Source organism: Lathamus discolor, chromosome Z, assembly GCF_037157495.1.
Source record: "Lathamus discolor isolate bLatDis1 chromosome Z, bLatDis1.hap1, whole genome shotgun sequence".
Classification (NCBI taxonomy): domain Eukaryota; kingdom Metazoa; phylum Chordata; class Aves; order Psittaciformes; family Psittacidae; genus Lathamus; species Lathamus discolor.
In genome coordinates this window covers 25,114,954-25,127,613 of record NC_088909.1, presented here as the reverse complement: position 1 = coordinate 25,127,613, position 12,660 = coordinate 25,114,954, and the positions used below count along the sequence as shown (strand labels likewise).

At 52.4% G+C, this 12,660-nt stretch overlaps 1 protein-coding gene across 1 annotated transcript in view; it reads right to left on the bottom strand.

Moving 5' to 3' along the window:
* Nucleotides 1–12,660, bottom strand: part of LOC136005892 (hydrocephalus-inducing protein homolog) — a gene marked incomplete at its 5' end in the record, with an annotated part of 47,454 nt that overhangs the window by 32,226 nt on the left and 2,568 nt on the right. Inside the window, 8 exons of the mRNA XM_065663783.1 lie at nucleotides 1,326–1,544; nucleotides 1,912–2,030; nucleotides 3,145–3,244; nucleotides 5,326–5,452; nucleotides 6,990–7,191; nucleotides 8,647–8,771; nucleotides 9,624–9,823; nucleotides 10,373–10,507. Of these exons, the coding sequence (XP_065519855.1) occupies nucleotides 1,326–1,544; nucleotides 1,912–2,030; nucleotides 3,145–3,244; nucleotides 5,326–5,452; nucleotides 6,990–7,191; nucleotides 8,647–8,771; nucleotides 9,624–9,823; nucleotides 10,373–10,507 (1,227 nt within the window). The remainder of the gene's footprint in view (nucleotides 1–1,325; nucleotides 1,545–1,911; nucleotides 2,031–3,144; nucleotides 3,245–5,325; nucleotides 5,453–6,989; nucleotides 7,192–8,646; nucleotides 8,772–9,623; nucleotides 9,824–10,372; nucleotides 10,508–12,660) is intronic.

The window sequence follows — 12,660 nt, the reverse complement described above, 5'->3', positions numbered from 1 at the left end:
AGGGGGTTTCACATCAAGCCCTCACCCTCATGCTCAGCACAGCATCCAGGTGGACGGGAGGCAGCCAAAGCAAAGCGGTCAGCAGCCCATAGCTGCTTGTGGGGCTTGGGGCACAGTGTCATGCAGGGTATGCCCCCAGGTTGTTGATGGCCTGAGGAAGGACACCAAACAAGTGATGGCTGCGTGCCTCAGTTTCCCCATCTGTAATGTGTTGGACACAGGGGTGTCCCCAGTAAAGCACACTCAATGTAACTACCCTTCCCAGCCACAGCTTTCCTGCTTTGGCATTTCTTAGCTGGAACCGCTCTTCCCATGGAGTACAGGAACACCTTGCTCAGAAGATCTTGATCCACGCAATCGTTATGGGGGCAGGAATTTGAGACACGAAGCCGGGGGAGCCCCAGACATCCCTTGACAAGAGCCGCAACAGCTCAACAGAGCGGACAGTTGAATCTTGGAGGAAAACATCAGCCAACCACCAGGGCACCAGCTGACCCATCCAAGAGCAACACGTCTTAAACCACCCAACACAGAATCGTCAAATCATCTAAGCTGGAAAAGACCTTTAAGATCATCAAGTCCAACTGTCACCCCAGCGCTGCCAAGCCCACCACTAATCCGTGTCACTAAGGGCCTCGTCTACACGGTTTGGGAACACTTCCAGGGATGGTGACTCCACCACTGCACGGGGCAGTCTCTTCTAATGCCTGACCACCCTTTCGGGGAGAAACTGTTCCTAACATCAAGTCTAAATCTGCCCTGCGCACACTGAGGCCGTTTCCTCTTGTCCTTTCCCTTGTTACTTGGGAGAAGAGACCAGCCACCTCCTGGCTCCATCCTCCTTTCAAGTAGTTGCAGGCATAACGGAACCTGAACACACCGCATCTCCTCACCTGCCCTTAAATTCAGCAGACTTGAAGGCTCCAAACTCCAGGACTCACCAACATCCACCTGAATCACCACATGAAGCTGCACAACACCCATTAATTTATTTCATGGTTGATGCCAACCAATGCCAGCTCTGCCTCTCAGCTCAAAATCAAGGACCACAGCAAATGGTGTGTTCAACCCAACCTATTCCATGGCTCCCTCTTGCTGACAATTCCACTTCACTTGCTGCTGCGGTCGCAAGGAGTCAGCGTCAAACTGGAGTCAAGGTTAGTGTGGGCTCCTAGTGTGGGGATGCCAGGATGAGAGCCAAGCTCAAGACCTCAGACAAGCCTTTTCTTTCTCTGCTCCATCAGCAAATGAGGTAGGTGGGAGATGACTACCCAGAGAGAGCTACAGATGTGGCCGCCAAGCTCTTAGAACCCTCCTCACCTCACAGTCAGCGTCAGAGGCTCAGGGGATCCCTTCACATTGAACTGGAATTCCTCTGTGAACTGCCCCACGACACTGGCATTGAAGGAGATCCAGATGGCCTGATGATCAAAAGGCAAAAGCATGCCCTCCCGGGGGCCAAAGGTGAAGCAGGAGCCCAGAGCTCTCTCCGGAGGGACCACGCTGAAGGGAGTCTCAGTAACTCCTCTGTTGAGCAGGAACACCTGCAGCAGCAGCGAGAAGGCAACATGGAAATACATGAGGAATCCTCTTTGCTTACAGAAGGCTCACTTCTTTTCTAGTTTAGCAATTAACATCTGTAAAAGGCAGAAGATACTGAGCGCTGCTGCCAAATACAACAGGATGAGTTCTGCCTCGGGGATTTTTTCCATGCAAAGCAGGGATAACTTCACACAAACAGAGCCACTCTGGGCTTATTCCCCTGACACAGAGCACTCCACTTGACCTGCAGTGCCAAGCGCCTGCTCAGCACCACCAAGCTGATTCAGACCCATCCCACAGCTCCACGAGGCTCGCTGCTGCCCGGGAGCCATCCGGATCACCCCATGCCCTGCGCCCCGTCCTGCTCACCCTGTAGCTGTGGCTTGAGCCAACAGTCACCTCCCCGATGCTCAGCTGGTCACAGCTGAGTTGGACCTGGGGCCCGACGCCTTCCCCGCTGATGCACAGGGGCAGCCTGGTCTCACAGCCTGTGGAGGGAAATCTCTGTGAGTGCAATTCCCTCTGCTACGCGGCACTTTCCAGGTTGTCTCAGTGCTGCTGCCGGTCCCTGGGCTGGATGGAACCAGCTCTAGATGCTCCAGGACAAGATACGGGACCCATCTCGTCCCTCAGGACATGCGCCTTGTGGCTGCTTTCTCATTTCTAACCAACCCCCTGGGCCGGTGTCTCAGAGAACCACAGAATGGTTTGCGCTGGAAAGGACCTTAAGATCACCCAGTTCCAACCCCTTGCCATGGACAGGGACACCTTCCACTAGAGCAGCTTGCTTCAAGTCCCGTCCAGCCTGAACTTGAACATTGCCACGGGTGGAGCAACTTCCTTGGGCAGCCTCTTCCAGTGCCTCACCACTCTCACAGGAAAGAATTTCTTCTGTATATCTAAACTAAATCTCCCCTGTTTAAGCTCGAACCCATCAGCCCTTGTCTTATCTCTCCAGTCCCCGATGAAGGCTCTCTCTCCAGTCATGGGAAACCAGCCTTCTCACTGAGCAGATCACATAAGCCATAAATGTACTGCTAACGTGCACATCCCTTGGTGCAAAGGCAACCGAGACCTCAAGGCTTACAACTAAACTCCAAGGTGGGTCCTTTCCCTTACATTTGCTAGAGATGACAGAGCACAAGATCTTCAGTCTGAAGGCTGCTCTCAGCCACTGAAGCAGCCTAAGGTGCCTGAATCCTGGCTCAAATTTTGGATGAGCTCTGACTGCCATCCCAGCCTACTCTGCACACAAAGTGAGCATCACGAGAAGGAGGAGAGAGCCACGCCACAAAGACTCATCTTGGAGGTAACTGGTCTACAGGGGCCTGGTGCTCCTTCACTAAAGCTGTGTTGCAAATGCTGGCAAAGCCATGGCAGGAAAGCTTATTCCTTCACTGCTTGGTCACTTCTGGGATCAGGAAGGCAGAGCCAGGCATCCTGAGCCCTGGCCTCCGACAGGAGACCACCGGGAACCACGGGGACAGCGGCGTGTGCCAGCACTGCCCTGTTGAGCCCTCCAGAACTACATGAGGTCCAAGTGGGCTGGAAGAGTGTTTCTACCTCCTCTGTGGGAACAGGAGCAGGAGGAAAGAGCTGTACCTGAGATGTCACAGTAGACTGTCTCTTGGTAGAATCTGGCTTCTTTGGGCTTAAAGATCACATTGATTTCAAGGGAAGAATTGGGCAAGACATCTCCCTCCTGAAACAGAAGTGACAGCAAACCATTTATCTTCAAACATCACATTCTTGTTTCCACTGCAGCCCTGGAAGCCTTTATTTAGAGCATCAGCAAAGAGCAAGGAGCAAGCAACGCTTGCCAACAGGATTTACAGGAGAGCTTGGAAGCAGCAGCTTCCAAAGTCCCTCGCCTTTACTGGCACCCGGAAGGGGCATTTTGTTCCCTCAGAAGAGACTGAGCTCTTGCTCGCGGATTTAAGTCTGGGCCACGCTACCAGTTTCTGCAACTCTCTGCTGCTCTCGCAGAGGATCCTGGCACTGGTGCTCAGTCCCAGGAAGCCCTGCCACACATTTCAGGAGGCATCCCTGGTTTCTATAGGCTCTCACTTCCTGCAGCTGGTTTAAGGAAAGGCACCTCTCAGCCTTACATGGGCTGCAGGAGCAACCGAGAAGAGAACAGCAGCCCCTTCCTCGGAAAACAAAATAGAAAAAATAAACTACTTTCACCCACTGTAAAAGAAAGAAGAGGTTGGGATTATTCCAGGGTTTACTCCAAGATGAGAAGGGATGCTGTGCTGCTCAGACAGCAGCCATTCTTCATCTCAAGACCATGCAAATACTCAGAAGGCAGGCTCTGGCTGATTGAAGGCCATGGGGTTTTTGCTGGCATCACCAGGAAAGTGAGCAGTTTTCTCTACCTATCTGCAGTAAAACTCAAAAAGCCCGTTTAAACCTGCCAGCCTCGTGTCCAGGCTCACAGACGACACTGGAAGGGAGACTCAGACGTGGTATAAATCCAGGTTTTAGGAAGGGATTGCTGTGCTTGGGCTCAATTTGGCCTCCTTTCCACCCAGGACCATTGCATTCTGCAGGTCAGTATGTGAACTAACAGTGCACCAGTGTCCTTTCTTCACCCCCGCGCGCTACGTGGGAATGTGTCCTTACAGAGAATAACTGATACCTCTGAACACTGTGAGGACACTCATGAAGTGCCCTTAATTCACAGCCCTTGCAGCAGAGCCCAGCCTGGGGTCGGCTCTTGCTGCTGTTCAGAAATGCTTTTTGCAACAAGTGCCCCTAGCCTCACCAGAAACCGGATGTCTCCTCTCTTGGCACATCAAGCAGCTGATGTGGGATCTGCCAAGGGACCTCCTTCAGAGATGAGAAGGAGGAGGAGCAGCAGGAAGGGAGGTTCTCAGCCATCACTTACCATGGGCACAATGGTGAAAATATCACTGCAGAAAGGCATGGAGCCTCCCTGCACCTCTGTCCCCTGGTTCTGGGAGCTGCAGATGGGAAGGGAAGGGTGTTCTCTGAGAGGGGGGACCAGCCCGTGCTCCGCAGGAACATCAACCAGCTTGTCCTCTTCCAGCCTCTGCAGCCTGTGCCATGGGAGAGACGAACCAAGCAGATAATTGAATAAGCAGCAGATTTGCAAAGCCTGTCGTGTCAGTGCACGAGCAGCAAAGCACTCGGCGAGGAAGAGCAGCAGCTCAGCACAGGGCTGACCCTGAGACACAGGCTCCCACATGGATCCCATTATTGCCGTTCTTCCCAGCACAGCAAGGAGTTTTACTCCTCACTGACGAGCTAACAAGAGGTTTCTTAAAGCTGGCAGCCCTCAAGAAAATGCCTCCTGCATTGGGAGGGGAGAAGCAACTGGCTTTCAGCTGCTCGTTACCAGCATCACACTTTTCCCCTTCCCTTTTGCACCCACAGGGGTGAGGAGACAGTATCTGCACTGCCTTCCACCAGAGGATCCCGGTGCACTTCCAAAGCAAAGCAACGGATTTGGGCATCCCATCACTTCAGTGACACAAATGGGTTTCTGAGCATGAAAACAGAGGTGCCAAGAGACGAAGGGACTCTGCCCAGCATCACCTAGTAAAGAAGTCAGGACCAGCATCTCTGAATGCAAACCCTACGTGGAATCTTGAACCACCTCATCTTTTCCCTCGTTTTGGCCTCCACTGCAGAGCTGTGATGCACTTAACCTCTCCCTTTATTGGCGGCTGCACCAGAAATCATTCTAGCGTTTAAAGACCACAAGCGGGAGATGAAAGGGGAGCCCTGCTGCAGAGCGGTTGCTCCTTGCTGGCACACTGCTGTCCCCCCTTCACGCTCCAGTCCCCTGGCCATGAAGAACCAGCGGGTGACAGCACTGGGGGACCAGGGGAAAGCTCCACGTGCAGCAAATCGAGGCAACGCCGTGTGAACGATCATCACCCAGCTAAATCCAAACGCAAAGAGAAAGGAAACAGGCAAGGATGTTACTTGCTGCACACACACTGAGCCTCGCGCACATGCTGTGCATGAGGAGGGCTTCCACACACTGGCGTGAGCAGCCCTCAACTCAAGCTCCGTCAGCAGGCCAGAATCACATCCCCAAAAGCGCTGCAGGAGGGACACCTTCTAATGGGCCATGTCTTTTGGGGTCACATCCCAACACAGGCTCCTGCACTGCCTCCTCTCAGGAAAAGGCCCTCTCTCCTCTGAGATCTCAAAAGCTTCTCTGACAGCAGGACGGTGACCTTGGACCATCCCCAAAACTACGAGTAAGGAGGAACCAAGCGTCGTGCTCAGAGTCAAGGACAGAGACTGGCACGACAGCAAGTCTCATACGTAAAAAATCAGGTTGAAGTGAACTCTGGGGAAAGCTGGTGGCTTCTGAGGGGACAGAGGATCACCCAGGGTCCAGTCCGAGACAGGCAGGTGGGGAGAGATGCTAAAGAAATGGTCCAGGGAAGAATCAAGGCAAGCTCACGAGATTTTCTTTTAACTCAGTGCGTTTGCACAGAACTCACACACTGTGTCATTAAAAACAGACAACCGTGGAAAACTAGTTCTGGCCTTTGAGGCATTTCTGACCTAATTACGCTGAACTTGATGTGCTCAAAGCCCTTGAAAAGTGCTGCAGTTCAAGGCAGTTTCCTGATCAGCTCTGGGTTCAGACTAACTCCTGTATATCTGCACCCATCTGAGCCTGAAAAGTCGCACAAGGATTGCCCAAGTCACATAAGCTTTAAAGTGTCATTTCCAGTTCATCCCCCCAGGCTGTGAGTGTTTCTCTGCTGCCTGAAATGGCAATTTCAAAGCTTTGCCAGAGACACCCTTGGAAGAACCTGCCCCATCTCTCAGCACCACGACAACACAGGTTGCTGAAGCCCAAAAGCACTTCCAAGTCCTGGCTGCCCTCCCTTCCCCGCAGAGCCCTCCACATCTGCCCAGCCTATGAGGAAGGGGAGAAACACCTCGTTGGGCCAGAAACCAGGACACTGAAAGGCAATTCCCCAGCCTACGGCAGGACGGCCTCCACCTTCTGGGCCAACCAAGCACTCTACCCTGCCTGTGACTGGAAAAGGAGCCTGCCAGCTTATCAAAGAAGAAACTGCTAGAGTATCACAATAGCTGTGCCACCTGCAGCTCTTCAGGGCTACTGCTCAGTGCAGTCCCAGGTACCGAGTGCTGACACCTTCCTCAGCCTCATGGACCCTCCGTAGTGCACGGATCTCTGAACTCAATAGTTTGCCACTCCCAAACGTGAGTTTGCCCTCTCAGGCAATCCAGTGATTGCACTCAACCTTCTCTCCCCAAAACATCATCCTCAGCTGTAGCACGGCTGGGACTGCAATGGCAAGGGTTAAGCTCCACGCTGTGCATGGGTTTACGTGCCCTAATCCGTTCAAAAGCCCCAACAGCCCTCTGAGACCGTGTGTTAGTTTTCCCCTGGGGCATCTATCTTTCTGAGACGAATCTCTCAAACAAACCTCAGCTTCTGCCGCTCCTCCTCTTCCTGATCAACAAAACGCTTCCACTGGAAGTGGGCCGTGATGGCACTCTGATTGTGGATGACCAGGGATCTTAACTTTGACAGCGTGACAGAAGTCTTCTCAACTGTCAAGGAGCTCTTGTCAAGCCTGATGTTGACATTTACAGCTGTTCCACAAAGGCTTTTGTGAACATCTTCACCTGGAACAAAGCAAAAGCAAGTCTCGCCTCATCTCACTTGCTGACGGAAGTACAAGGAACAGAGCAATCTGCAAGCAACAGAAGAAAGAGCTGCAGTTTTGAGCTGCATAAGCAGTTCCCCGGATCAGGACACTTAGCATATCCTGACAGCTGCACATGCTACAGCATGAGGATGTCCTGCCACCACCTTAGGCACGTTATTTTGAGGGACGTTCGTGGAGATGTATCTTTTCAGATGTGCCCGGGTGCCCTTTGGGCTGCCATCCCACTCAGGTCACAGGGATTTCTACATCCAAGTCACTCAGTGATGCTGAGGAGCGCCACCCCAGCCATGCCTTGCCCAGGGTCTCCTGCAGGCAGGAGATGCCCCCAGTGTCGTGTCATCCTCATCTCCTGGTCCTGAAATATTGGGCATAGCTCTGATCTCAGAACCCAAGCGGGAGCATTTGAAATGCAATGGAGAAGGGCAGAAACAACAATGGAAACTACAGAGCAGCTTCTGTGCTGAGCTCTGCACTCAACAGGCTGCTACTGGGCCCTCGGATCCATCTGCCAACTCCTTCTTTGGCTCCTGCTACGGTCACAGCCAGGTGCCTCACCACTGCCCGCACATTCTTCCTTGTCAAACGTGCTGCTGTTACCACTTCACCACCGGAGAAGTGAGTCCCTTCACTAGGGTAAGTGTCCTCTGGAAGGCTGGAGACTTACTTCCAGCACCAGAGCAACACGCACAGCAGCACAGCCATTTCAAAGTGTTTCTCCAAGGTGGTGTTCACGACCTACCTTCAGACATCATTGCACCCTCACATTACTGACTCCAGCCAGCCCTAGCAGCAGCTTGCTCATAAACCTCACCACTAAAGAACTGCTGCTAACAAGGCGGTTTCTACAGAATCATTCCCAGGCTACAGCAAAGCTCAGAGCACCCTAATGGCTACCGCTGCCACAGTTACTGCTCCTCCTGGTCACAAGTCCTCAGCATGGCCCAGCTCTCAGCACAGCACCAACTGTACCCATGCAGCACATCACAAGAAGAGGGTCTCTACCTCAAAGGCCTTCCCAGGAACTGTAACACAACAGATCAGGATGAAAAGCAATGACCCGTCAGGAGAGCTCTAGGGGACAGGTTGCAGGCTCTTCAGAGAGCTCTCTTGCACGTTAAAAGCCATCTCCTTTTCAGTCAGGCTCCCTGCTGTGAGTTCTTCTGCAATGGAGCACCCAGAATATTCGCCATCGCCCCCGGTGCACCGTGCAGGAAGATCTGCCTGCCTTGTTACAGGCTGAAATATTCCAGCACAGGAATATCTGGCAGCCAGCAGGGGAGCTTTGCTCTACTCAGCGTGAAGGAACCTTGCAGAAGGCATTCAACAGGACAATGAAGCCACCAGATGATGACAGACAGCGCAGACACCGCTCTGTTTCGAAGGACACACGGAGGGTGCACCACGCGCTTACCTGTGTCATAGTGAACGATCATTGGACTGGTATAAACACCGGTCTTTGGTGGGTGGAATTCCACCGTGACTTCCATCGCTTCTCCAACGCCAAGAGTCCCAATGGAGGGATCCACAGAGAAAGGGCTGCAACACAAAGAGAGAGATCAGGACTGTATGGGAGATCCGGGCCCTCCGTTAAGTTTGCAGTCTAGTTCGCTTCAGCTCACTTGTGCAAGCAAGGAGCAAGCAAACCACAGTCGGTACAAGAAAACCAGAACATCCAGGATCAGAAATGGAGCGGGTGACTCTCCCTGCTGAAAGAGAACCAGACCTCAGAAGATCCCGCGGTATACCACGACCCCAGCCCCCCACACTCTGCACCCAGTTCTCAGTTCTCAGCTCTTCACCTCTGCACACGTGCAATCCAGTTACTCAGAATTCTGCTTTTTTGTGTAGTTCACTTAAAACTTTCCTAATGCTTCCCATTTCTTTATTGCAACTTGGGATTGAAATAGTTCATTGCCGAAGTTCGGGAACTCTTAAAACCCTTGTCAAGGAGCTCTCAACACACGCTCTATTACCCAGTAGAGTAGTTGGCAAGCGCCTTGCAAATAGATGCTAGACTTCACTGGGTATTTACTGTGGTGGTGCCTCTCACCAGCTCATTGCTTGCCTGTTTCTTGAGGCTGTGTTTGGGATCCATGACCTGAGCCCCTCGAACTGTCCTCTGCCACACAGCACCTTCTTCAGCAGTCAAGCTGCCTTCCTACCTTGCCTCTTCCAACCCAACAGCATCAGACCTGCAAGATGCTGCGTTGGAGACACCACTGCAGTGTAAAACTTGCTTGCAGAGCTTTCTCAAAACACTGCAAGCAATGGCAAACCCCACGTGTCCTGCCCATCTCCAGCACCTCAGATGCTCTGCCTCCTTTTTCTCACAGTTTACAAGCCCATGACCACGCAACAGCGTTTTGCGCAAGGGATGAGCTCCTTTACCTCAGAGTGGTGATGCTGTAGCAAGCCTCCCGCTTCCCCACGTTGCGCACCAGCAGAGTTTTCTGGGTGCTGAACCTGACTGGACACTCGGAGAAGTTCAGCTGCTCAGGGAAGTCCAGGCTGGCTCGGGCACCTATGGCTCGGATAGGCACAAAGAACTTCTCCCTCTCTGTGATGATGATAAGCTCGTCGAAATAATCCTGCAGGGAGAGAAACAATCTCAGCACAGTGCCTTTAGCACCATGCCCATGGCAGAAGAAGAGCTGCTGGTTTCTGTGACTCTCACAGTAGCATTCGGCAATGGACATGCACTTTTTACCTTCATGGCCTTTCATTACAGATTATTTCACAAGCAGGGGCAGCCAGGGACCATGGGGCAGATCCTCTTTAGTCTCTACAGGCATGCTGCCCGAGGGTAGGCCAGAGTATTGAACTACATTTAAGCAGCAAACAGAAGATGAGGAAAAGGCCATGCACAGGCAGCAGACTCTCAGCCCTGAAGCCAACAGACGTTACATTAAATATTCCACCACTGAAGGGGAAAACAGCCTGAAACAGGCAAGAGCCTCCAGCCTATGGGAGCACAACCTTCACCCCCAGGAAAGAGTCTCCCCCAGGTCTAGATCCAGTGCAACTCCACTGAACGCAGGCCACTTCTTCAAAACCCACACCACATGCCTGCTTTGGAACCCAGCCCTGCAGGTTCACCTTCCCCTCAAGGCGCCATCTCTCGGGACCTCCACTCTCACCTTGTCCTCATCAGGTCTGAAAAGGATGCGGTAGGTTGAAGACATGCCCGGTGCTACCTTATAGTCCTCATTACTCGGGCTGATCAACTCGAAGTAAGGAGAGTTCCCCAGGATGACGTTCAGCAGACGAGGAACCTGCAGGGAAGACACAAGTAGGATTTTGTCGCTTGTGGAAACATGAGAAGGGACCAGGACAGGCCATGTGACATCCTTCCTTACCACCTTTCCAAAACACTTTTAGCTCTGAAGCTACACGCACGTAACACACGAGGGTGGACTTGAATCCCTTCTGCTGAGCTACACAGCTGCAGCACAGAGACAGTAGGAACAACACGCCCTGCTCTGAAGGCAGCAGGAAGGAGATGCAGTACCTCAAGTCACCTGCGTATTCAACAAGCCCAAAGAACATGCTTGCTTCTGCCTGCACACATCCATGCAGTCATACCTCTGGAGGGGGAATGTATTATCTGAAGGCAAACCAGCGTGCGTTATACGGGGAGGGAAGGACGTCACTTCTGACACACCAGGGTGGAGCGGGGTGGTCAAGCTGCGGTGCTAGTCATGGCGGTGGACCAGCAAGAGAAGCAGACCACAGACACTCTGGGCTTCCTGAGAATAAAAGCTTACCTCAAGAGCAAAAGGACGAGCGCAGGAAGACAAAAGAACAACCCCAGGAAGAAGCAGATGGCTAAGAGAATTTAAAGGGGGCTGCAAAGCAGCAAGGGAGATCCGTAATACAAGGAAAGGCTGGTGCAGAGATGAGAACACCCAACGTGCCTCTACGATGGATACCACAGGCACGGAGACAGCAAACAGACATTCTCTAGCACACAGGCAGCAACGCCCCAGCACCCAATCTCATCTCAGAAAGCATAACAAGGAGACTTTGAATGGCAGGCAGCTCCACTGATGAACACGACGAGCCTTGGAAAAAATGGAGGCTCATTCTGCACCCCTGACCCAAGCCTGGTGACCCATGGCCAAGGCAGCCCTGGACGCTCTAAACACCCTTTGCTCCCACCAATGCCCTGGGGCAGCAAGCTCCAGGAGCCCATTTCCCACTGCAGCCACACATTCTGGTTGCCAAGTCCCTTGGCACGTGAGCCCAGGTGGCAAAGATCTTCAGCAAGAGCCACCCAGGATGCCTCTGAGGGTGCTGAGGAGCAGCCTGAAGACAGGAAAGCAATTCGACAGCAAGTAGGCAAGAGCAGTAAGCATAGAGTGCAGCACTTCCGTATCGGAGTGAATACAGAGCACCTATTGGGCTCGATTACACTTTGCCTCTGTTACACATTGCTGCTAGCTGCAGTTTTAGGGAGCAGACAACCTCAGCTACCACGCAGGATACATCAGTAGGATTCCGAGGAATGTGGGAAACTCGTGAGACAGAGCACAATGTTCCTTTTCTCCAGGACATGACCAAAACCCAGCAAAATTAGAACATAATGAACTCTCTTGGGATTAGCATCTCTATCTTTGTGCATTTAAATATGCCAAGGGTTTTCCTTAGAGCTGATCTGCCTTTTACACCAGGGCTCTCCGACGCCTGAGGTTGTACCAGCTTCACAACTGATTCATTTTGGGTAAAATCAACAGTTCACACACTGCCTCCCCTTCACAGGGCATAGAAATCCCAAGCTGCAGCTGTTACCAGTCTATTACGTTTTATTGGGAATGGCACCAACATCAACGCAGGTGTTGTTTTCCACTTGGGAAGCACGAATAGAGCAAATTCACTGTTTGCCTCTTTGCTGGTACTTGGCAAAGGCAAACATTCTGAGGAGCTGCACGGATGAGGGAGCAGCTGAAGCCAAAAGGCACAGTGGGAATGAAGCAGAGCAGTAGGAAAAGAGAAGCTGAGGCCCATTTTAATAAGCAAAGGGCACACCTGCAGCAAAGATTGCCCAAAGTCACTGTGAACCACACCAGTGGTGTCCCTTGGGCATAGGTACCCACATTGCAACTTCCCAGTATGCCCAAGCTACACCAGGAATGACACAGTACTCTCTGGGAGTAACTGAGGGACCATACCTTCATCCTTCCTTGCCAAAGGCTCTTCCATGCTCTACCACGTCCCTGTAAAACCTGTTATCTCAGGAGATACTCTGACTTCTCTTGCTGTTCCTCCCCCTACATTAAGCCCTGACGGTGTCACTCCTTTTGTCCCCTCCTTTGTTTCTCCCAACAGGGAGATTTGAGGAGGGCGTTAATTCACCTGCACACTTCCACCTCCCCCCCGCTCCCCGCTGTGCCCTCCTCTCACACACACGTCTTGCTCTTTCTTACAC